The following is a 25,327-nucleotide window of genomic DNA, read 5'->3' as shown; positions in this document are numbered from 1 at the left end:
AAAGTAGAAGTAAGTGAAAAGGCTGAGCAGTCTTACATACTATACTAGTAAGTCAATGTATATTTCATAATCAAAATAATAAAGTTATTTATACGTAAATAATAGTTTTTCCTAACATTTTACAAATTGACTATGATTACACGACTTTAGTTAGTCCAAATAACAAGGATGAATTCTCAGTGCAAATTAAGCAAATTAATTAAATTCCTAATAATACCCCAGGTATCTCTACTGGTACTTAATAATAAATTTAATATTCTTGTTTGGTATATTTGTACAAAAAATAGACAAATATTTTCTAAATATCAAACATTAATCTTATGACGAACTTTGGCTCAGTTTGATCATTGAAAAATGATTCCTGTTAGATATGATCCGCTTTAACCAACAGACTTGGAAGTAATTAATAAGGCTTATTGTGAAGACAAAATATCGTTTATTTCCAATGTTCACAGTTATATAGCTTTAAGGCTATAAAAAAGTTTACTATAACAATGATATTTTATTGATATACAATGATCTAACTTTAGCATATATATATTAGCTTAGCTTGCTACTAAATGGTTTTTATTATGATCAGCATCGAGTAAAAAATAAAGTTCTCTAAAGTAATTACACCCGTGTAAAACAGTGGCGATTCTTCACAAAGTAATAAACAAAAGGAATCATTCACCTACAAGATCACACCGTTTCGCCATGCTTCGATCGCATATGACTTTTCCAACTGCATTTCTGAATAAACGCCTGACTACAAAGTTTACAAACAAATCTCCTATCATTTGCGTGTATCCTCATATGTTCCCGCAGGGTAAACTTCCTTTTGTACGCCTTATGGCATATATCACATTCAAACTGCACCAATCCTGTATGCTTCAGCATATGATTCTGTAAACAATTCTTTAGGAAAAATCTCTTATCGCATTCTGGACATTTATGATTTCTCTCCATAAGATGAACATTCTTTATATGTGCATTTAGATGCTTCTGGTTGTGAAATGTGCGCTCGCATGCCTGACATTTCAAAACAACAGCAGCCTTCCCATGTTCTTTTATTAAATGACTATCTCTATTATAATAATCTACAAAAGTTTGGGAACAATACTGACACTTAATCATATTTTCGACGCTGCGGTGCACCCTTCTCAGATGGTCATATCTTTTCAATGTATTACTAAAAGTCTTGTCACATTTATCACACTTATAACATCTGTTTTCGTGCACTCTAACTACATGGCTTTTTAAGGAACGAACAGTGACAAATCCCATGCCACATTTCTGGCAGAGATAATTGCCAAAATGCGAAGACATATGTATCTTTAACCGGCTAAGATTTGGTGATTTCGTTAAGCAAACGCCGCAGCGAAGCTCATTGGATTCGATCTTGAATGGCAAAATTAAATTATGAATATCGGTATGCATTTTTATATCGTGTTCGGCATTAAAATGCATCATCATATCATCCAGTGTCTCCATCTTCTTTTCACATAGAGCACAAGCTAGAAGAGTTATATCGATTTTAACATATTTTTGAAAGATGTACTGCGCTAAGCGCGTCATTTGTAAAATATGTTTGTCGTTCCTATGTTCTTCAAGAAAATGTGTTTTAAGAGTTGCAGGATTTAAAAACATCTTTGTACAGAAAGCACAACCGTAACCGTCGTTGGTTTTACCACTTATTGGATTCGCGTTAGAGTTTAGCAGGATATTCTTAAGATTTTCTTCGTTCTTGCGTAAATTTTTAATTAATACATCACGTCCGTGTTTTAGATCTACAGTGTGGTTTTGATCAGCTCCCACTGTCAGTATGCTATTCCCAATACCTACAAAGAAAAACAATATATAAAACAATAGTAGTAAAAAGTATATTTTATTAATCATTTTCATATTCTGGTTTCTAATTGTTTTTAAGTTCGGGTTACGACTACTGATTAAATTATTTCCTTTTGACTATAATATAATAGCATTTGCCGGTGGTATACTCCCTAATTTAAATAAAAAATTATCAGTGTTTTTGTAATAATGTATAAGCTTATTAGAAAAGTAAAAGTGTTGTATTTCTTATCACTTCGAAAGCACTCCAAACTCATTGTAGATTTGAAATATCATAAGAGTCTTTATTAGACCCGAATAAATTTATTTTGATTTAAAACAAAGCACCGTGAAGTCTTTTTAATCATACTTAAATGCGTAAGCGTTAGGAGGAGATATCTGAATTAAAGCAAACTAATTAATTGATATTCTGCGTCCAGAATTAAACAATTAAAGCTAGGCTTCAAAGCTATGCGAATTCTATTAATGGCTTGATAATGCCTCGGCGAAACATTTGCCGTAATGTGGGAGATAAAATAATAGTCTCAAATTGATCACCAATAAGGAAGGTCGTAAAGTTTCTAGTAGTGATCAGGCCTCCGCAGACCTGTAGTCTCATACACAATAAATTTAGCGGGACTAAACAAAATAATATTAATCCTTTTATTAATCAAATGGACGTCCTCAAAGTGATACCTAATAGTGAAAATGAAAGGGCAAACAACCAATGAGTTGGTTACCTCTTCACCTTTGAGACACATAAAGTCACCTTTATTTCTTTTAATTCTACAATTTATTTGTTTTGTACCTCATGTATGCTATGTTTGTTATTAGTGAATAATGAATCTATATATATATTCGAAAAAAAATTTTATTTGTTGCGTTTTGTTATATTTAAGAGGTTATTAAAAAAACGAATGTATTATATTTTTTAATTATACAATGCATTTTATAGAATAGAATTTATTGATTCGTATTTATATAATAATGACATAAAATAATATAAACAACAATTTACACACTTTACAAAATAGAGTCAATGTGGACCACAACTCAACATAACACTGGCTTACATCGCTGATTTTTAATTTTCTTTTTTTTTAATTTTAAATTTTCGCCGTATATGACGTGTATAAGGACACATCCCTTAACCCTACACAATTTTCCCATGTATAGTCCGCATATGGCCCTTCCAACTACACTTCTGAACAAATGTCTGGCCACAACACTCACATTTGAATCTACGATCATTAGCATGTATCCGCATATGCTCTGTCAATGTGTACTTCCTTCCATACGACTTCAGACAAATATCACATTGGTATTCTTTCTTCCCGTTGTGACGTAACATATGATTCTTCAGTTGACCCGCTGAGAAGAATTCTTTAGTGCATTCTGTGCATTTAAAAAGTCTCTCCATTAGATGATCCCTTTTTATATGTGAATACAATCGCTTAGTGCAATTGAATGTTCTCTCGCAAGCTTGACAATTATACGACGTCTTGACACCGTGCACGGCTTCTATATGTTCATTTTTCTGTTTACCCACTGTAAATTTTAGGTTACAATAACCACACTTGTGCAGTAAATTTTTATAAATATGCACTCTATTTTCGTGGCTTCGTCTCTTAGTTAGATTATCAAAAACTTTGTCACAGTATCCACATCGAAACGTGCCTATTTTATGTGATATTCGATGTATGGACAATTGCCTCTTATTTACAAAGCCAGCGTCACAAATACGACACAGAAAATTTTTGTAATGCATATTCATATGTTCCAGCAATGTTTTAAATTTATTAAATACATTTAAACACATACAGCATTGAAGAGTCTCTGACTCAAATTTGAACGGCAGTATACGGTTTTTAATATCTGTATATATATTTACTTGATGTTTAGACTTTAGATGCATCATTAGATTTTCTAAAGTATCAATACTGCTGCCACAAATCTTACAAATTAGTTTAGTAATGTCTAATCTGACGAAATATTCGAAAAGTCTGTTTCTTTGCATGAAACATGCTTTGGATACGTCATGATGTATTTTAGAGGTATGTTCTTTTAAATGTGCTGGATCTTGATATTGATCATTGCAGTAACAACAACTATATCCTACACCGATGCGATATCTTATAGGGGTTGCGTTAGAATGTTTAAGGATTTCTTTAATATTAATATAGTGTTTTCTAAGTTCTGATGATATTGTAGCTATATCATCTTTAGTTTCTTTTAATTCTTTATGGGTTTCCTTGTCTTTTACTAGCATCACTCTTGTTTGTACTTCATTAACTTGCCGTGTTGCGAGACTTTGGTGTCGACTACCTACAAAGAAAATTTCCAAATTATTTATCATTTTTTCTTTATGTAATTGGAATGGCCAGCAATCTAATGGTCCACCTGATGGTAAGTGATAACCGTCGCCTATGTATATATATATAAACAGGAAAACGGACACCACGTTATCATAGGTAGGTAACTGCCGTAATACCATACATGAGTTGCTATTCCAAAGAACTAAGGTGTTATACCAAGATAAGGTACTGTAATGTTTTTCACCTTTCTATGAAAAGACAGATACCAAAACAAGCTGTTTGACGGCTGAAATAGGTAAGACTTATGGAGACAAATTTGTAGTTTAACTCAAACAATATAATAATTAATTGTATTTATAATGATAAATATCGAATTAGGTAATATTTTGCAGAAATCCATTTCACTACTTAATGTATTTATAATATTTTGTTTAATTCCGCTACAATTAACATGTGTGAGACCAGAAATATTTAATCGCGACGCCTTTTGGTGGCCGAACAGTTACTGGAACTCGATTCACTGCATGCCTTGTCCAGAGGCGAAACACGTGTCGCAAATGGTGTAGATTCAATAATTTTTTCACCATTAGAGAAGGTTGTAATGGTAGTCAAGTTTCCACACTGAATATTTGTGGTCTCGCACATGCTAATTGTAGCGGAATTAAATAAAATAAAAGAAATCCATTAAGTATTGATGTTTCCTTTTAGCCTATTAGTGGTCTAGTGTTTTTAGGCGACTAATTCTTGGTACTATTTACTTAGATAGGTATTTTCTTGCGACGCCTACTTTTAAATAATTTTTTGGCATTACTATTAGTAGCACTACTATTATTGATTATGTCAATGTCCTATATAATCGATGATAATTTATCATCGATATTTCTCCCTAAATATCGATTAATCGAAAGGAAACTAAATTAATCAAAAAGAATACAATCTGAAAGAAATGAATGAGTAACATTGGCAGACTACACGAGGATTTTCTCCAGTAACATTTTAATGATAAATATATAGTAGAGTTCAATATTGAGTTAATGTATTTGTATCTCTGAAGATAAAAATAAGTAGAGAATCAAATATATAACCACTAAGCGTCAAAAATTAAGACATATTTTAGACAAAGATTACTACAATGGTATCATAACTCTAGAACAAATAATATAAGCTCTATGTACTTAGACATGGATACATTTTTATTAAATACACACATAATATGTATAGAAAACATCCAGACTGATACAAACAATCTTGCTCATGAATACAAATGTTGGTACCGTGCGAGGAATAGAATTCATGACCATCGGAAGTAACGAGGTTTGCTAAACCTAGAACTCTCTCCCGGCGTCTGTGTTTCCTACCTCAATATTGGGTCTTTTATTAAGTCAAGAGTGAATAGGCACTATTTGACTTGCGTGTAACAGCTTAGACCGCATCATCACTTAAGATTAAGTGAGAATGCGATCAAACGCGCTCAAATTTAGAATAAAAACGATCGCTATACCCACCACGGCCGTAAATAAATAAATAAAATTAAATATACTTCATAAAGGTTATAGTAAGGTATTCATCAAGGATGTTAATTTTGTAAGAAAACTATAATCGTAATGGAATAATATATATTATCGTAATTATATCCTTACATTAAATCATCATTCCATGCTTGGATCTCATGTGTCCTCGCCAGCTAATTTTCGCTATGAACGCCTGCCCACAAAGACTGCATTTGAATCTACGATCGTTATTATGTATACGAACATGTTGCTGCAAAGATTTTTTCGTTGAAAACGTCTTGATGCACTCATCGCACTTGTGCATTCTCAATCCCAAATGCACTCTCCCCTCGTGTTCTTTTAGAGCTGCCAAATAAGCAAACGATTTGTCGCATTGACCGCACGAATGCGGTCGAACCATAAGATGGTTCAATTTCATATGCTTCGTGTAATTCGACCGAGACAAGAACGATCTGTCGCATGCCTGACACTTAATTCTAACTATATTAACACCGTGTACTTCTTGCAAATGTTTTTCCTTCGTGTGGAAGTAGAGAAAAGATTCCTTACAATAGCCGCATTTGCTTAAAGCCTGTTGTTTCCTAACATGAACTGCTCGCACGTGAGCCTTAAATTTATTACCATTATTAAAGACTTTTGCACATGTTTCACAAGTATAGTTCCCAGACTCATGGATAGCTTTGTGATTTCTCAGCTGTATATGATTAATGAAGCCTGCATCACATTCTTCGCAGACGTAATTCCTGTAATGTACTGTCATATGTTCCAAGAGAGACTTAAACTTATGGAATGCTACACCGTTCTCACAAATGGCGCATGAAAGAAATTTCGTTTCGAATTTGAATGGTATTATATGATTGTTGATATCCGTGAATATTTTCACATCGTGTGTTTTACTGAAATGTTCCATAAGGCATTCCAGTGTTTTAATACTAGTATTACATAATTTGCAACATAGAGACGTGATGTCTAATTTAATGACACATTTACTTATCGATAGTCGATTGGTTTTAGCAAAATAACATAGATGCACATCGTCATGTGCTTCTAGTGAGTGTTTCTTTAAATCAGCAGCATCAGGATACTGCTTGGTACAATAGCCACAGGCATATCCAATTCCGCCACGATGCCTAATAACAGTTGCGTTAGAATTCTCAAGTATAGCTTTTATATTGTTAAAATATTTTTGTTTAGTGGCGGCATCATCTACGTATTTTGTTCGCTTTCTTATATTCTCCTTTTTATTTCTTTTTACTGTTGAAGATGTTCCAGCCATTTTATGTATACATTTTTCATCATTAACACGTGTATTATCAACTACAGTTGTCGAATCTTCTTTAAATGTACTAATATCTGTTATATCTTGATTTGAGTTTACTTCTTCCACCTCAACCTTGATCTTGAATGTTTGAGGGTGATTACCTATGAACAAAACGACAGAGTTAACTGATTTTCTAAATAACTTGCAAAAAGTATCTACGACATTCATTTCTTATATTAAATGCTATGGAGTCCTTTTGTTAAAACACGCACATTATTTACAGATGATTCTTTAATTTAACTCAAAAAGTGTAGTTAGAAAATTTACTACATAATTCCAGATAGCTGATACCTGAAACCTAAACCTACCAAGCTTTTGCAAGCTTAACTATCAACCAAATTATTTATTAGTCGTCAATTATTTTTATTTCCGTAATAATGAATTATTTAAATAAATGACAACACTTCTTGTGATCAGTAATAAAATTATTTCTTTTTTTAAACAGCTTGCATCTGTAAATTCTGCTTTAGAGTCTATACCTATTTTATCTGCCACTGTCAAAGGATTCATATATGATAGAAAAGCTTTAAATTCCAATCTTTTTAATATAAGATTTGAAACTAATGTATCAGCATTATATAGCTGATCACTTCTCTTTGGTTTATCAGTATTATTTCTACAGACTGCATGAGGTACATACACAGGTACAAAGTATCACGAAAGACTATGTTATAAGAAAATTACCGTTATGAATAAAAGCAGTTTAATTTATATAACTAATTTAATATGTTAAAGTATTTCCCCGTGTATTGATTTCATATGTCCCCGCAAACTAATCCTCGCTATAAACGCTTGACCACAAGTATCGCATTTGAACCTGCGATCATCGTTATGGATACGTATATGTTGCTTCAATATTTTCTTCGTTTTAAACGTCTTCAGACATTCATCACATTTGTACAGCCTCAAACCCAAATGTACTCTAATCTCATGCTCTTTCAATGCTGCAGAATATGCAAATTTCTTGTCGCACTGCAAACATTCGTGGGGCCGTAGCATTAAATGATTCAATTTCATATGCGCTGTGTAATTGGAACGAGATAGGAACGATCTATCGCAAGCTTGACACTTAATTCGTGCAATATTAACTCCGTGTACTTCTCGTATATGCTTCTCCTTCGTATGGAAAAACTGAAAACTTTTATTACAATAACCACATTTATACACGAGCTGTGACTTAACAACATGTACAGCTCGCAAATGAGTCTTCATTTTATTGCTGTTAGTGAAGATTTTTGAACATATCCCACAAGTGAAATTTCCGGACTCATGTACATCTTTGTGTTTCCACCATTGTTGTGAATTAATAAAGCCCGCATCACACTCTAAGCAAACGTAATTTCTGTAATGCACCGTCATATGCTCAAGCAGTGATTTGAATTTATTGAACGCTGAACCGTTTGCGCAAACAGCGCATGTGAGTACATTCGTATCGAATTTAAATGGTAGTATATGATTATTGATATCTGTAAATACTTTAATTTCGTGTATATTTTGCAAATGTGTCATCAATTCGTTCAAAGAATTCATGTTACTGTTGCATAGTTTGCAGCAAAGAGACGTGATGTCCAATTTAATAATGCATTTACTCATTGGCATGTTATTTACAAATGAACATAGACGGACATTCTTATGCGTTTCCAAGGAGTGTCTCTTCAATTCAGCGGCATCAGGATACTGTTCGGTACAATAACCGCAGGCGTACCCGATTCCACCACGATGCCTAATAATAGTTGCATTAGAGTTCTCTAGAATCGCTCTTACATTAGTAATATGTTCTTTTTTTATGTTTTTGCCGCTATCATTAATTTTGTCTCTTCTCCGAACCTTTTCTGTCTTTGCTTTATTAACAACTTTATTTCGTTTTACAATTAATGATGATCTCGTTTCTTTTTTATTTTCGCCATCAATAGCATTTTGTTTATCAATTATATGAGTGCAATCTTGATTTCCTTCTCTAGTTACTGTCTTTACCACTTGTAGGAATTCGTTCTTAATGAATCCTTGATGTTGGTCACCTATAAAAAAACGGGAATGTTAACTGAATTCTTTAATGACTTGCAATAATGTGTTTATATTTTCATATTATTTTATATCAATCCTGGATAATGTCGAACCAAAAGATATTATTCTTTAAACTGGGTCTTCGAACTATCTGTCATTTTAATCCCAAGACTTGTTTTTGTGATGTATATAGAATTTTGTTTAAACTTCCATGTTTAGTACACATTATTAATATAGTTAAACGGATACACGTACATATAATTTTATAGTGACTAAAGGTTTCTATTAGCCTCAATCACGAGCTGTCAGGAGTACAGAGATGTCAATGTCAGTAAGTGGCAGCAGTTTTTTTCAACTACCGTCACTAAATTGTCCAAAGAAAGTCAACAGTTAAATATCTTTAACTACTACTAAGTACTAGCTATACCCGCGACTTCATCCGCGTGGAATTTACTTTATTTTTCTAAAATAATAGTAGCCTAAGTTACTCCTTACTACATCAGCTCCCTGCCAATAAAAAGTCCCATCAAAATCGGTCCAGCCATTTCAGAGATTAGCCGGAACAAACAAACAGACAAACAAATTTAATAAAAAATGTTATTTTGGTGTATGTACCGTATTTATATTCATATACTTGTAGTAAAAAACAGTTATATCAATATTACAAACAGACACTCCAATTTTATTAAATATGTATAGATAAAACAAAGTCGCCTCCGCTGTCTATTCCCGTATATCTTTTAAAATACGCAAGGGATTTTAATGCAGTTTTCGCAATAGAGAGAGTGATTCAAAAGGAAGGTTTATACGTATAACTACTTACTCGCCCCAGCTTCACACGAGTGTACATGTATTATACATATAAACCTTTCTCTTGAATCACTTTCAAATTCCGTTGCGTAGTTTTAAAGATTTAAGCATCCATAGGACAGCGACTTTTTTTTATACTATGTAATGATACATGCGTCGCAGTAGAGTCGGTAAGTTACCATAAAATTATTATTACTATTTAGATCAGATTAACTTTATTAATCTACATATGTATAACTCAAAGGTGACTGTAGTGAAATATCAACGCACAGCCCAAACCACTGGACGGATCGGCATGAAGTTTGCCATGCAGGTAGATGTTATGACGTAGTCATCTGCTAAGAAAGTATTTTGATTAATTCTACCCTCAAGTGGCTAAAATAGGGGATGAAAGTTTGTATGAAACTTTGTCAATATTAAACCGATCGGGCTGAGACCTTGCATGCATAAGGATACTATGACGTAGGCATCCCCTAAGAAAGGATTTTATAAATTCCACCCCTAAGGGGATAAATTAACTCTAACGAAGCCGCGGGCAAAAGCTAATAATGTATAAATCATCTATTTACATATTATCTAGGTGTTCATCTGACCCTAATAAATTAATGTTAGTTAGTAGTTTGTATTCACACATTTTGACTTAAAAATGTGAACTTACAACGATTATTTAAAAGAGCAAAACACAAGTTTCTTGCTCATTCTTCTTGTCATGTTTTACCACCAGTTCCCGCTGGAAACCGTCACGATAAATTCCTAATGAATTTGCCACGATGGGCTAACTGACCTGACTTATTAGCCCATAACCTGTTGAATTGGGAGATATTCCGAGTGAAAATGATCTAGATTTTAATGGATATTTTTAATAAAATACGAACATGATGTTAAACGTAACTTTTAATCTAACAATATATTTTTTTAACAATGACAGAATTTATTACTCAAATACAATTATGTATATGAACCTCTATGTTCATTCAAAACTGACTTCATCCTCATCTTATCATCCTCCACTGGTGCCCCGCCAGCGTAAACCGTTAACGCAAGCGAGTGCAGCAATACCTTTACATCAATTTAAAAAAGACTGGAATAACAGTCGTGGTGTCTGTTTCAATAGAATTAAACGTTCTAATGGTATTAAGATACGTTGCAGTCACAAAGGAACGATTTAAATAATAATTCTTTGTTAACAATTCTTCAAATCGGGTACTCTTAGTAATCAGTTCTTATCTTACTAATATTATAAATGCGGAAGTTTGTGAGTATCGATCTATGTGTTACTCTTTCACGCAAAAACTACTGAACGGATTCTGATGAAACTTTATATATATATATATAATGATAAATGCAACTTTGTCAACAAGTACAACTTGTACAACTTTCAAATACTAACGATAACTTGTTATTATATTTTTATTTATTTTATTTTTATTTATAAAAACTTCATGCACATTATATCTATTTGGGATATCTTTATCTGGGTATCTATCGTATTTATATATAGGGATATATTTGTATATTTGTCTCTATATGATGTACAAACATTATATAAACTAAAAAGAGGAATTAACAAACAAATTGTCATAATGCCTACCGTTTTAAGTTTGACGCGGTCATTATTTATAAGTATAATTTGGTTGTAACATTGCCGATATTTCGGCAGTGTTTCATTTACCGCCATGATCATGAAATATCAGCAACTCAACAAAAATAAAACGTGGTAAGATCCTGTGATTTACTAATTATACTTATAAATTAGGCATTATTTAATTGCCGTTGTTAATTCAATCAGACACATATTTCTGAAGAATTATTTAATTATGTTGATTCCATTCTTATTGAATAAACCATAAATATCAAAATCAAAGCACTCTGTAAGTAGTAACTTTTGCGTGGATATTGAGGGTCTATTTGATTTAACGTTACTTACTCCATTGGAATCGTTATTAGCTTATTAAATATGATCTATTTTGTTTTGTTCTAGCACTGCCTCAGTTAGAAAACTGTTTACTTGTACTGTATTACTATAACTATAAAACTGTGACGTAATTACTTTGACTCATTATAATTGGATAATCAGACAAGTTTAATCTAGTAATGCTATTGGTGAAGATTATTAATTTAAGACAATTCCATATGATTAGTAACATGTAATATTACATGTTACTAATCTCATCTCACCTTCAAATGGTGTATATTGCAACCCTACCTTGCATATCCCACCTTATTTAATTTGAATCATTATGATTTTAAAATCATAATGATTCAATGATTCAATTATATACTTTATAATTATTATACATATACTCTATATCATAATTTGTATTATCGAGATATGTATTTATCTCGCCGTTATTACTCCATCATATACCAATAAAAGAATGTATAGTTACTACACATACACAACGGGTCCACGATACTAGACGATCACAATTATTATTTATATGGCCAAATGATTAAGATTGAGTGTTCCTCTGCGCGTTATGATCTATTATATTATATATATAGTTAACTGTGTGAATTCTATTAATTAGAGAGAGCATTCTCCTATCTAAAAATATTATTAATAGGGGGGGGGGGGAAAATTACTACATATAATGTTAATCTTCCTAAATATAAATAAATAAATAATTAATAAAATACATGATTATTTAATTGAAATTATTTATTATTATATTTTATATCCACATATTAAACACCTCTATTCATTGTATCCTCACACTAAACTACCTCCCCGTGCTTTGACCGCATATGTCCTCGCCAACTAATCTTCGCTATAAACGCTTGTCCACAGATGCTGCATTTGTACCTACGATCATTTGTATGTATACGGATGTGCTGTTTCAACGTTTTCCTCGCTGAAAAAGTTTTGAGGCACACTTCGCATTTGTGCAACCTTAATCCCAAATGCACTCTCTCATGATGCTCCTTCAATTTATCTGTATAAGCGAACGTCTTATCGCACAAATTACATGCATGTGGACGTAACATCAGATGTACGTACATATGTTTTGTGTAACTAGGACGAGAGAGAAACGTTTTATCGCAAGCTTTACAAGTAATTGGAGTTATATTAACACCGTGCTCTTCACGCAAGTGCTTTTCTCTTGTGTGGTGAAATTTAAACACTTCATTACAGTAGCCGCATTTATGTCCAGGATTTGATTTCCCGGCGTGTACAGCCCGCACATGGGCTTTCAATTTCAAATCACTGTTAAAAACTCTTGGGCATGTTTCACATGCAAAGTTCCCAGACTCGTGGATAGGCGTGTGATTTTTCAATTGCTGAAAATTAATAAACCCTTCATCACATACGTCGCATACATAATTTCTGTAATGCACTCTCATATGTTCATATAGGGACTTGAATTTATAAAATGTTATTCCGTTTACACATATAGCGCACGTGAGGGTTTTCGTATCGAATTTAAATGGTACTATATGATTTTCGATGTCAGTGTATATTATAACGTTGTGTATATTTTGCAGATGCTCCATAAGGTTCTCTAAAGAATTGATGCTGGTTTGACATAGTTTGCAGCAGAGACCTGTGATGTCTACTTTAATGATGTACTTCTTCATCGCCATGGCAGTTATGTAAGAACGGAGACCTACAGGGTCATATGTTTCCAAGGAGTGGCTCTTCAAATCAGCTGCATCGGCATATTGCTCGGTGCAAAAAACACAGGAGTACCCAATCGCGCTACGATGCCTAATAATAGTTGCGTTAGAATTCTCAAGAATCGCTTTTACATTACAAAGATGTTTACTTTTTACCGTTCTGTCAACATTCTTTCTTTTATCGTCATTGCTCCGAACAACCTTTTCTGATTTTACAGTATTTCTATTTCTATTTCCTCTCACTTTTCTACCTACTTTTTTATCAAGATCATCATTCGGATTATTGACTATGAGATAGTAATCTTCATTTCTATCTTTACCGTCATCTGATAAATCTGTTGTTAACGCTACTTTCTTTGTCGGAACTTCTCTGATTTCAATTTTGATGAATTCTTGATCACCTATAAACAAAACGGTACGGTTACTGGATAGTCCTTATATCTTGCAAAAATGTGTCATCCTTCACCTAATTTTAAATAAATATATTTATATAAGTATCTTAATGTTAAAAATCGTAGAAATATTTATAAAATTTTATATTTATTATATGCACATAAATTAAGGTAACGTGTAATTAACGTGATGATCTGGATATGGAAATTACATATATGATAAATAAACTCAATTTAACCTATTGTTGCTCCATAAAACACGGGAACGGAATCACAAACTCATGTAATTAATAATAATAACAATCTGTTTGTTCATTTAACAAAAATAGCACTGAGCTACGGACTACTGCAGCTACAGAATTCAGTAACATGCATGCATTATGTACTTGTGGCGTGCAGTTGTTTTTATACATTTCTGTTATTGTTTTTGTAATATATTTTTCGTATGTACTTTGTATTGTTTTAATTGATGATAATGGAATTACGCAAATGCACCCGTCTGCATTAACGGTTTTTGCTGGCAGGGCACCATTGGAGAATAAGATGAACATGACCAGACAGGTCAGATCAGTTAGCCCATCATGACAAATTCACAAAGAATTTATGATGATGGTTTCCAGGAGGAACTGCATGTTGATCAACCTGACTTGGTACAATATTAAATAAGCATTTGTAATAACAAAATAAAATATAAGTAGTGGCTAGGCAGCGAAAAATATTAAATAAGCATTTATACGAAATTTAACAAAATAAACTTCAAATTTTCAGCATTATTCTAATGCTGATTGTTGAATAAAAGCCACATTCGCTATTTTATCAGATTTTAAATCGTCAGCGATTTATATACTAAATTACTACTAATTCCAAACAAGCCCAAGGTTGTAAGAGTGTTTCTGGTAATTTGGTCAGTTGATTTATCGTATTTTTGATAATGTATATTATATATATATATTAGCTGTCCCGGCAAACGTTGTTTTGCCTTAAAACAAAAAAAAAATTAGGGGTGGACTACCCCTAACATTTAGGGGGATGAAAAATAGATGTTGGCCGATTCTCAGACCTACTCAATACGCTCACAAAATTTCATGAGAATCGGTCAAGCCGTTTCGGAGGAGTATGGGAACGAAAACTGTGATACGAGAATTTTATATATAAGATAACCTTAAAAGAGGTAGACTTTATAAAAAATCGTCTGATTCCAGTTATTTAAAAAAATGCTATTTATGTTGTTCAATAAAAGAACTACCTGATATTGTTATACATTTATTTGGTTTCGTTTTTAATGCGTATAATAAAAAATGTTACAGATTATCAATAATGAGATTAAGCTCTAGTAAACTTGGAGATTCAGTTTATTCGTACACTAAATTATTTCCCCATGCTTTGACCGCATGTGTCCACGCCAGCTGACCTTCGCTACAAAAGCCTGTCCACAAATCTTGCATATGTGTCTACGATCATTGGTATGTATTCGAATATGTTGCATCCACGTTATCCTCCTTGTATATTTTTTAAGGCATACATCACATTTGTAAGGCTTAATTCCCTCATGCACGCTCTTTTCATGCTCCTTTAGCGATGCGAAATGCACATACGTCTTGTCACATTGCGTACATTTGTATGACTGTTCCATCAAATGATGTATTTTAATATGCTGCGAATACCCTGATCTTCCCATAAATGTTTTATCACAAGCTTGGCACTGAATAGGAACTATATCCACACCATGAACTTTTTCCAGATGCTTGTACTTTTGATGGCTGAATTGAAACAGTTCGCTGCAATAGCCACATTTATGTACAAGTTTGGATTTAAAGATGTGAGCTCGCACATGTGCTTTCAACGTGCGAATATTCGTAAGCACTTTACCACAAGTATCACAGGGATAGTTACCAGCCTCGTGGAAATTCTTGTGGACTCGCAGTTGAGTGGAATTAATAAATCCCTCATTACATTCTTCACATACATAATTCCTGCAATGCACTCTCATATGCTCCAAGAGAGTCTTGAATTTGTAAAATGTTATACCGTTTGCACACACAGCACACGTAAGGGTTTTAGAATCGAATTTAAATGGTATTATGTGATTATTGATATCGGTGAATATTTTTATATCGTGTATCTTTTGTAGGTGTTCCATAAAGTTGTCCAACGAATCAATGTTAGTATCACACAATTTACAGCAAAGAGCAGTGATGTCTAATTTTACTATGTAATCGCACATAGATTTATAATTTAGAATATAACATTGATTGACATTAATATGCGTTTCCAATGAGTGTTTTTTCAAATTAGTGGGATCGGGGAATTGCTCACTACAATAACCGCAGGCATAACCAATTCCACCACGATGTCTAATAATAGTAGCATTAGAATTCTCAAGTATGGCTTTTATATTATTGAAATGTTTTTCTTTTATAACAGCATCGTTCTTTCTTTTGTTGATACTGCTATGGGCTTTATCCGACTTCGCTATATTAACATTTTCATTTCGTACTACAGAACAGGACGCTCCATCCTTTTGATTTGCGTTTTTACTAATATCATTAGGATTTCCGATTATAATAATGTAATCTTCATCTTGATCTTTGTAATTATTTAATTCCGTTACACCTACTTTCTTTGTGGTGACATCCCTGATTTCAATATTGATGGATTCTTGGTGTTGTTTACCTATAAACAAAATGGATAGATTAACTGGACCGGTAACACAACTTTCATAATCGTAGACTTCGTGTTATACAAATTCAAAATAATTTATACATGGAGGGCATTTTAGCTTCTTATTGGTATTTTTTTTAATATTTTCTTTCCCCTTCTGTCCAAGTGAGGGCTAGTTTAATTTGAGTAGAACCGTCAAGACACTCAATAGTTTTTTTTTATAGTCAAACTGTATATATTATTTATTTAGATCTAACATTCATTATACAATCAGTCTATAGGTTCATTAACTCGCCGCTTTCCAGTAAACGTAAAAACAAATTAAAGTTTTGTCACAAATTAAAATGTAAATTCTACATACTGTATCAAAACCGACTGCCCAAAAACAGTAAATAAACAGTTAAAACATAATTTGGCTCCTGAAATACACTACGCTTAATGCAGAGATCATTATATTTTATTTATAACACTATAACTTCATCCTTCTACCATCAACCCTATTTTTAATAGTGATTTTAATTTATATGGCGAAACAACGTTTGCTGGGTTATCTAGTTATTATATAAGGGTCTTATGTATTGCTGGCAGCTTGTTCACCAATTTATAATTATTGTATTATATTGATAACTCTTTTTTTAAGTCTCTTTTGACTTGTTTGCGAGCCCTCTTGAGAAATATACTCATATAGTACAATTATTCAGTTTTTTTTAATAATAGTTGTTGTGTTCCGACTCCAGTCGCAATCTCCTTTGTGCAAAAACCAATATTTAATTAATATTTCATATCTGTAATAGATCTGTTTGTGTTATAAACATCTCATTTCTGTAATAGACCCATATGTGTTATCACACCCAGTTTTTCGAGAGTAGTGGGGCAGAAGATGCCGGCCTGTGAACAGTGACTCGGACAAAAAGGGCATTATACGAGCAGCCTGCGAACTGAATGGACGAGCTGGTTTCTAACACATGAATTAAGATATGATTCTGGTTTTTTATTTTGATGTACCTCATACTAATAATAATAAAACAATAGTTCATATACTCATACGATTTTAATTAATACTACTACTAACATACATACTTACTACAAACAAAATGACTTAAGTTAAAAGTAAAATAGTACTAAAACAACAAAACCGAACTCTATTCTCAAAAGGATAAGGAGAATAATAACATACATCATACACTTATATCGCAAACATATATAAAATATATTCTACAGATATGATTGTTCCTTGAACAATCATATCTGTAGAATATATTTTAAAAAAATCTATTTATACACATTATACATAAGGTATTTACGTTTCTATTGGCTAATCACAGAAACTACTTAAACAAGTTAAAGACCGCAAGCTCACCGGTGGGTCACTCCGCAACGAAAGTAAATTTACACGTTGGGACCGGTGGTGCCCCATGGGGACTTTAATTGAAATAAATCTAGGCGTTAAATAATGTCTAGCTCACATTATTGTACACTAAAATAACCACAGGCATAACCGATTCCACCCCGATGTCTAACGATAGTAGTATTAGAATTCTCAAGTACGGCTTTTATATTATTGAAATGTTTCTCTTTTATAACAGCATCGTTCTTTCTTTTGTTGATACGTGCTTTTATACATTTTTTTTGTGTGTAATTATATTTTTTTTTTCTATCAAGGGCTTTTTTCAATATTGTCTACTAGGCACTGCTGACTTTGCTATATTAACATTATTATTATTATTAACACTAAAACATACATAAAAAAAGAATATACGTAAATAACAATAAAAAAATGCCGGTCCCTATGTGAGAAATAAGATTTTTCAATGCGGTCTTCAACATGTTAAAGATTGGAATGCGAATGTGGGCAATAAAGGAAACAAGGGAAATAATGTAAAATTGATGGCTATTCAAAGAGGCAACGTTCCCAGTATCTTTGGTAGGTACACTGCCTCGATGAGCCGCATTGGATTACAATAATTGTTTTTTTTTGCGTGAATATAAATATACAATTGTTAGTGTCGATATAAAAAGATGTTAGAGTAATATATTATCCAAGAAACTCTACAAACTAGAGTCAAGAAGGGAAATCGAAGGGAACAATAAAATGAAGTGACAATTTCGAAATTTAGGAAATGGTATTAGAATTGTAAAGCTCTATAAATATAACACAGATCAACTAAGTTAAATATGATTCTGTATTTTTGAAACTTGTACATGTTTCAAGTTTTTTGTTTGCTTATTTGTAAAGAAATAACTAAGTTTTTTGTCAATTATCTCGAGGGATCGAAAGCACTCCGAACTGACGGTGGATTTGTCATGTCATCAGAGTCTGGAATAGACCTACATGAATAAAGATATCTTGCATTTTATTCGTTAGTTATTCTTTTAAATAGTCCGTGTATGAAATAATAATACAAGTAAAAATTAAAAAAATATTCCATACATATGTACAGTCACGCCTGCTTTACAAGATGGGGTAGTTAAAGTCAACTGTCGATGTTGTTGGTAAACTCAACACTTGACATGACCACATTTTCCTCGGTATATTTGAATCCAACACAAGAATATCATCCTTACAAATAAATAAAATTGAAGTGTCTATTTCTAATTTAATATTAGCAGCTTATCACAAAAGTTCATTATACAACATCAAAAAAAATTACTGTCTGTTTGTTGTTTATCTCTGAAATAACTGAACCAATTTCAACGGGACTTTCACTCGCAGATAGGATATATTGTAAGGAGTTACCTTGGTAATCTAGACGTATTATATAACATTAATATTAGATAAAATTGTGAAAGTATGAAATTTATTGCTAATTACTACATAGCATTTATGAGAGGATAGTAGCTAATTCATAATAATAATAGCTAATTCATGAACAAATTTTCCCAAGAATTCTTGATCCTAGCCTCTTCCTGTTAGGGCCAATACACATTTAATTCCATAGGTATTCTACTGGCATTTGACTTGTTATATATCCTTTACAATTGGACTTGAATTGTAGCTCGACAAGCATATTAAGGCACTATTGCAATAAACGCAGAATGTCTAGTTTTCATATGCCATTGCAAAGCACTTATTTGAACAAACGTTTGTTCACACATATCGCACTTGTGTCTTCTGTCATTGTCGTGTATACGCAAATGTGTTTGCAGATTCTTCTTCCTAACAAATAATTTAGAGCAAAAATCACATTCAAACTTTTTTACACCAGTGTGCTTGAGCATATGCTCCGCTAACTCTGATTTCATGTAAAATTTCATATCGCAATACGTGCAGGGATTTGGCCTCTCCTTCAGATGATGCCGTTTTGTATGATCGTTCAACGTTCTGCGTCCAAAGAACACCTTTTGACAAATCTGACACTCGAACTTCAACGGCTGAATGTCATGTACCTCCGCCAAATGCCTCTGTTTCTGCAAGTACCCCGAAAATTTTGTATTGCAAATGGCACATTTGTTCCTGCCAGTGGATTGTTTTTCGTGATAACTCTCATGTGCTTTCCTCTTCTGCAGTGTGTTGTATATCTTTGGACAGAAACTACATTTGAAGACGCCAGTTTTATGGATCGATGAGTGGAGTCGTAGCGCCATCTCCGTCACGAAACCCCGCTCGCAATCGGTGCATCCAAAATTTTTATAATGACTATGCATATGTTCTAACAGTCCCTTGAAATTTGTGAATACATCAAGACAGACGTGGCATCGAATAGATTCTCCTTTGAATTTGAACGGAAGAATTTGATTTTTTATATCGTAGTGCACTTTCTTATCATGTTTACTGTGCAGATGGTCCATCAGATCCTCGTATGAATACAGATATAGATTACAGAGATTGCATTGTAGATCGGTTATGTCTAACTTCACATAGTACGCCACCAAACACCTTCGCGTTATAAAACTAGTTTTCTCTACATCTGAATGGATGTCTATGGTGTGATTTTTAAGATCTGCCGGTACGATAAACAGATAATTGCAATAGCAGCATCCATAGCCAATACCGTCATGGGATCTAATAGGCGTCGCGTTCGAATTCTGCAGAATCACTGACATATTTGAAATATGCTTAGCTATTTCTTCTTTATTCCTCTTCCTGATTATTTTACCTTTTAAATTAGTGTCATTAAGTGCAGACACGTCTACTCTTTTATTCATTCCTCCTGATATTCCGCTTTTGCTGTTATTCGTTGATCGACTACCTACAAAAAAAAGATGAGCTTAGTTTTCTTACGTTTATTGTTACAAAAAAACACATTGTGATTATTACAAATACTTAACTATGTACTACAATCATCGAATCTTCGAGATTTCGTATTCTTTTTGCTGTACGTGTATATTTAACATTTTTTAGCATGTAATATAAGCAAAGCATATTTTAAATATTTTATATTGAACTTGCAATTTATTATAATAATATTCATCTTCACATGTAATAATATCGTAACGAAACAAAACTTGTTTGCGTGTTAAGACACACGATAGACAGACGATATACATAAATAGAATTATATAAATTACGAGTTACGTCGTTTGGTCGCGACGGACTCCCTACTGAATCAACTAAACAATGCGCAAATTTGATTTGCACATTGTGTGCAATTTGATGAAACTTGAAAGATAGGATAGCTTACATCTCAATTTATAGTCGCAATATTATTTTATTCAAGAAACTTAGCCACAGCAAAGCGTGGCGGTTCTGCTAGTAGAATATATGTTAAAGTTTGCAACTTGTGAAGCATTGCCTGTCATTCTATGATTGCAATATGAAAAATAAATACACAATTTTGGTAATATATATTTATATTATTTATACTTTTATTTCACTTATATAATTGTACAGTTTCGGGAGCTTAATGGTATTCTCTACCAAGTGACCATTAGGTAAGAACAGAAAGCGGATGATGGGCAGCGGTGGGAAAGGACAAATCTATAAAACAAACTTTAAAAAACATTAAATATTTTATACATATAGTTTCATAAAATATTTAATGTTGTATTAAATATAGAAATGTATGCATCGAGTGAGGAATCGAAACCGCGATCATTGGAAATAAGGCGGAATGCTAAACCACTAAACAGAGGCCATCAGTAGTAATTACAATTATAATATACAGTATATATATATCTTCTTCCTCTTAGCTCTTTCCCACTTTATGCGGTGTGGTCTCTATATAGTAACAATAATAAACTTGAATTAATAACAATATATACAGTAACATGTATATATTGTTATTAATTCAAGTTTATTATATACAATATGCTATATTATTATTACAATTTACATATATATATAATAACTGGGCTAACAAAAAAATATAACAAATATAGGTAATTAATTAGTAACGACAATAAATGATTTTGTGATCTAAGTTAAAATTTGTATACATTTATATATACTATATTTAATTTAATGTAACAACAATATCTCTGATGTAGTACTAATAAAACTGATCATTTCTCCTAACTACAAGCGTCAATACATTAATTTATACTAATACTAGCTGTTCTGTCTGACTTCGCCCGCATTAAATGACGATATTTCCATATAACTTTTCAACCCCCTTTCAACCCTTTACAAGCTTTTTTCGCATTAAAAAGTAGCCTATGTCCTTTATCAGGGTCTAGAATGTATGTGTACCAAATTTCATTCAACTAGGTTCAGTAGTTTTGGCGTGAAAGCGAGATAGCGAGATACAGAGTTATTTTCGCATTGATAATATTAGTAAGGGACTGGCTCCCCGCCCCAGTTTCGCACGGGTGTACATGCATTATACATATAAACCTTCCATCTTCATTCACCTTCATCTATCTATTGCTAAAAACTGCATTACAACCTGTTGCGTATGTTAAAAGATCTAAGGTGATTTCTCGTTAAACACGACATTTTGAGGTTATTTTTGTTGTGAATTTTATTCGATAAAAAATGCCGTTAAAGTGTCTAGAACCCAGATAACGGAAGGTGTACCAGCGAGACTCGGCCTGGATTCGTCATAGACTGGAGCAAAAGGATGCCCTTTACAATGCAGGTTCTCTACTTTATGGCGGACGACGAATCAATGTAAGTTAAAAAAAAAAAAAAATACCCTGTTTTATTGTCTCTTAAAACTTTAAACGCGTTTTTCTCAAAACTATGTTTTCAAAGACGCGTCAAGATTTCTCGCTACTCAACCGATCTTGATGAAATTTTACACAGGTCTTCGAGATATCCAAGCTTGAACGAAGGATTTTTTTTTATTTTATTTACAACTATTTTTAAAAAAAAAATGTCGAGAAATTTTCAGCTTTGCATTTTTTTTTTATAAAAACGGCCAAAAATCTCCTTCGCCTGACGTTTATTGTCTTTATAAAACACGTATTTTTTATTTTTATTTCAATGATCCTGAAAGAAGTTCTGCTGACAACGCGGAGGCACCTTTTTACCGAGGGACTGCCGGAAATGGCGTCGTAATGACCGTTTTGATATTTTTTTTTTATAATTTTGCAAAATGTTTATTAAATATGTATCTTTTAAATAAAAAAAAATCATTAAAATATTTCATTTTTTATATGTAAAAAAAATTATTGAAAAAAAGGCCGTTTTTTGCCCGAGGAAACCCATGTAACCCCTTATACATATAAACCTTCCATCTTCATTCACCTTCATCTATCTATTGCTAAAAACTGCATTACAACCTGTTGCGTATGTTAAAAGATCTAAGCGAACAGACATTTTTTCCCACTACTCTAATGCTGTTTTATGGACGATAGATTGTATATGACAAATAAATATAATTTTTGGTTCGTCGTATTTTCAGGTCAGAAGACAGACTGGGAAGCGACTTCTTGTATATGACAAATAAATATAATTTTCGTTCTTTCTTATATACAATCAACTATACAACAGATTGCTAAGTTATTTGGTCCAACACTTTCGAGCCAACCGACAAAAATAGACATCAACTACTACGATTCCCTTAAATTGGTTAAGTATATCACCAGTTACTAAACTATATGAATTCAATATGTTTTGACCTCATATGTCCTTTCAAATTACACTTTTGCACAAATGTCTGTGTACAATATTCGCACTTATATTTACGATCATTATTATGTATTCGCATATGTTCTACCAGAGTGTTCTTCCTACCATACGATTTCAGGCACACGTCGCATTGAAACCGCTTTATTCCCGTATGTTTCACCATATGGTACGTCAAATCAGACGTATTGAAAAACTTCTTGCTACACTCTGTACATTGGCGCGATCGCTCCATTAAATGATACCGTTTCGTGTGTGCATTCAACGATCTGCTGTTATAAAATGTCCTATCACACGCCAGACACTTCAGTTTCACGTGGTGAACACCGTGCACTTCGGTTATATGTTTTAGTTTCTGTCTGTAACACACAAATGTCGAGCTACAGTATCCACACTTGTTTCTACCACTTGGCTTAACATGATAACCTTCATGCGATTTCTTTTTCTGTAACGTGTTGAATTTCTTCGGACAGAAATCACAGCTGAAATCTCCAGATTCGTGAATTTGATTATGATAAGAAAGCCGTCTCTCGTTCACATAACCCTTGTCGCAAATGGCGCACACAAAATTTCTATAATGACTGTTCATATGTTCTAAAAGTGCTCTGAATTTCGTGAACGTGATCAAGCAAATGCAACATCGGATTGCTTCACTGTCGAATTTGAACGGCAATATTTGATTTTTAATATCGAAATGCAATTTCTTCTCGTGTTTAGAATGTAGATGTTCCATTAATTCTTCATATGTATTAAGAGCTGTGTTACAAATGACACATTCCAAATTAGTTACATCCAATTTCAAGTAGAAGTCCATCATGCTCTTTCGTTTTATAAAACGAGTGTTAGCTAGATCCGAATGCACATCTATAGTATGTCTCTTAAGATCTGTAGAACTAACAAATAAATCACTACAATAACAGCATCCGTAGTGTATCCCATCGTGACATCGAATAGGCGTAGCATTGGAATACTTTAGAATTTGTGACATGTTAAAAATGTGCTTGATCAGTTCTTCCCGTTTGGTTTTATTAACACTTTTATTTACTTTAGTATAACTTTTTTTAGTCTTAATTTCATTACGGTCCGATGCCTTTTTAACATTTATAGCCACTGTACCTGGTCTTTCATTGATGTTAGAAGTGGACGGACTACCTACAAAGAAAAATAGTCTTAGTTAGACTTCATTTGTTTGAGATTTATTATCATAAAGTGCACCAATATTATTACTATTTGAATACTTATGTACTACACTTTGGGCCGTTTAATTCGTTGTTAGAAATTAATATGTAATATGTGTTTACTTGAATGTTTTGAATGTTTCAATATTTAAAGGATGGAAAGAATTAGCTGATAAAGTAAGAAAAGAAGAAGTGAACATAGGGTGAAAGAAATAAGACAGATATTGAATACTATTGAAAAAAACGAGGGAAATTCTTGTAACTCTAGATTATCGCCACGATTAATATATAATAATGAGGGAAAAATATAAGAAAAGGGGGAGGGAAAGACCAAGGCACACTTACATCAAGCAAATTAAAGACATGTTGCCGTGTGATATTATGTATGTATTTACAGAAAAAAAGTATTTATTTCAGTTGTCCAGTACCCATAACATAAGCTTTGCTTAGTTTAGGAGTAGACTAGACAATGTTCCTGAGTCCTAAGATATTATATGAAAGTATTTATAGATACATAAAAAAGGAAAGGATTATGTATTATGCAAATTATATTATACGGATATCGTTTTTCTTTGTTTCAAATATAGAACATTGTTTTAACAATGGTTTGTCATTACCTTTTCTCACCCTTCAATCAAAGCAGAGCTCACAAAGTAATCTGATTGGCGGTATAAATAGACAGATTCATGTACCTACGCA

The 25,327-nt window shown here is 32.8% G+C and overlaps 2 protein-coding genes across 11 annotated transcripts in view; both read right to left on the bottom strand.

The window, feature by feature from the left end:
- Window positions 1-25,327, bottom strand: part of LOC131850255 (zinc finger protein 260-like) — a 63,761-nt gene that overhangs the window by 9,607 nt on the left and 28,827 nt on the right. The window contains exon 5 of one of the 10 annotated variants that reach the window (XM_059200436.1): window positions 473-1,820. The exons of 3 other annotated variants lie outside the window; for them this stretch is intronic. In XM_059200436.1, coding sequence (XP_059056419.1) covers window positions 682-1,820 — 1,139 coding nt within the window. In that variant the 3' untranslated portion in view covers window positions 473-681. Of the gene's footprint in view, window positions 1-472; window positions 1,821-2,839; window positions 4,135-5,762; window positions 7,058-7,685; window positions 8,975-12,456; window positions 13,790-15,055; window positions 16,454-19,267; window positions 20,632-25,327 lie in introns of those variants that run through there. 6 more of the 10 variants (XM_059200432.1, XM_059200428.1, XM_059200429.1 and 3 more) reach the window with 6 other exon arrangements.
- LOC131850267 (zinc finger protein 62 homolog) lies at window positions 23,302-24,611 on the bottom strand. Its single transcript, XM_059200459.1, has one exon. The coding sequence runs from the start codon at window positions 24,436-24,438 to the stop codon at window positions 23,419-23,421; it is 1,020 nt and encodes a 339-aa protein (XP_059056442.1). The 5' UTR covers window positions 24,439-24,611; the 3' UTR covers window positions 23,302-23,418.

Source organism: Achroia grisella, unplaced genomic scaffold (assembly GCF_030625045.1).
Source record: "Achroia grisella isolate CSIRO2021 unplaced genomic scaffold, CSIRO_AGI_Agris_v1 utg719, whole genome shotgun sequence".
Classification (NCBI taxonomy): Eukaryota; Metazoa; Arthropoda; class Insecta; order Lepidoptera; family Pyralidae; genus Achroia; species Achroia grisella.
Note: the sequence above shows the minus strand (reverse complement) of the source record. Positions and strands in the feature narration are given on the sequence as shown.

Bases quoted from the DNA above. Each gene is read 5' to 3' on its own strand.
- LOC131850267 (XM_059200459.1), bottom strand. From the start codon at position 24,438: ATGTCACAAATTCTAAAGTATTCCAATGCTACGCCTATTCGATGTCAC.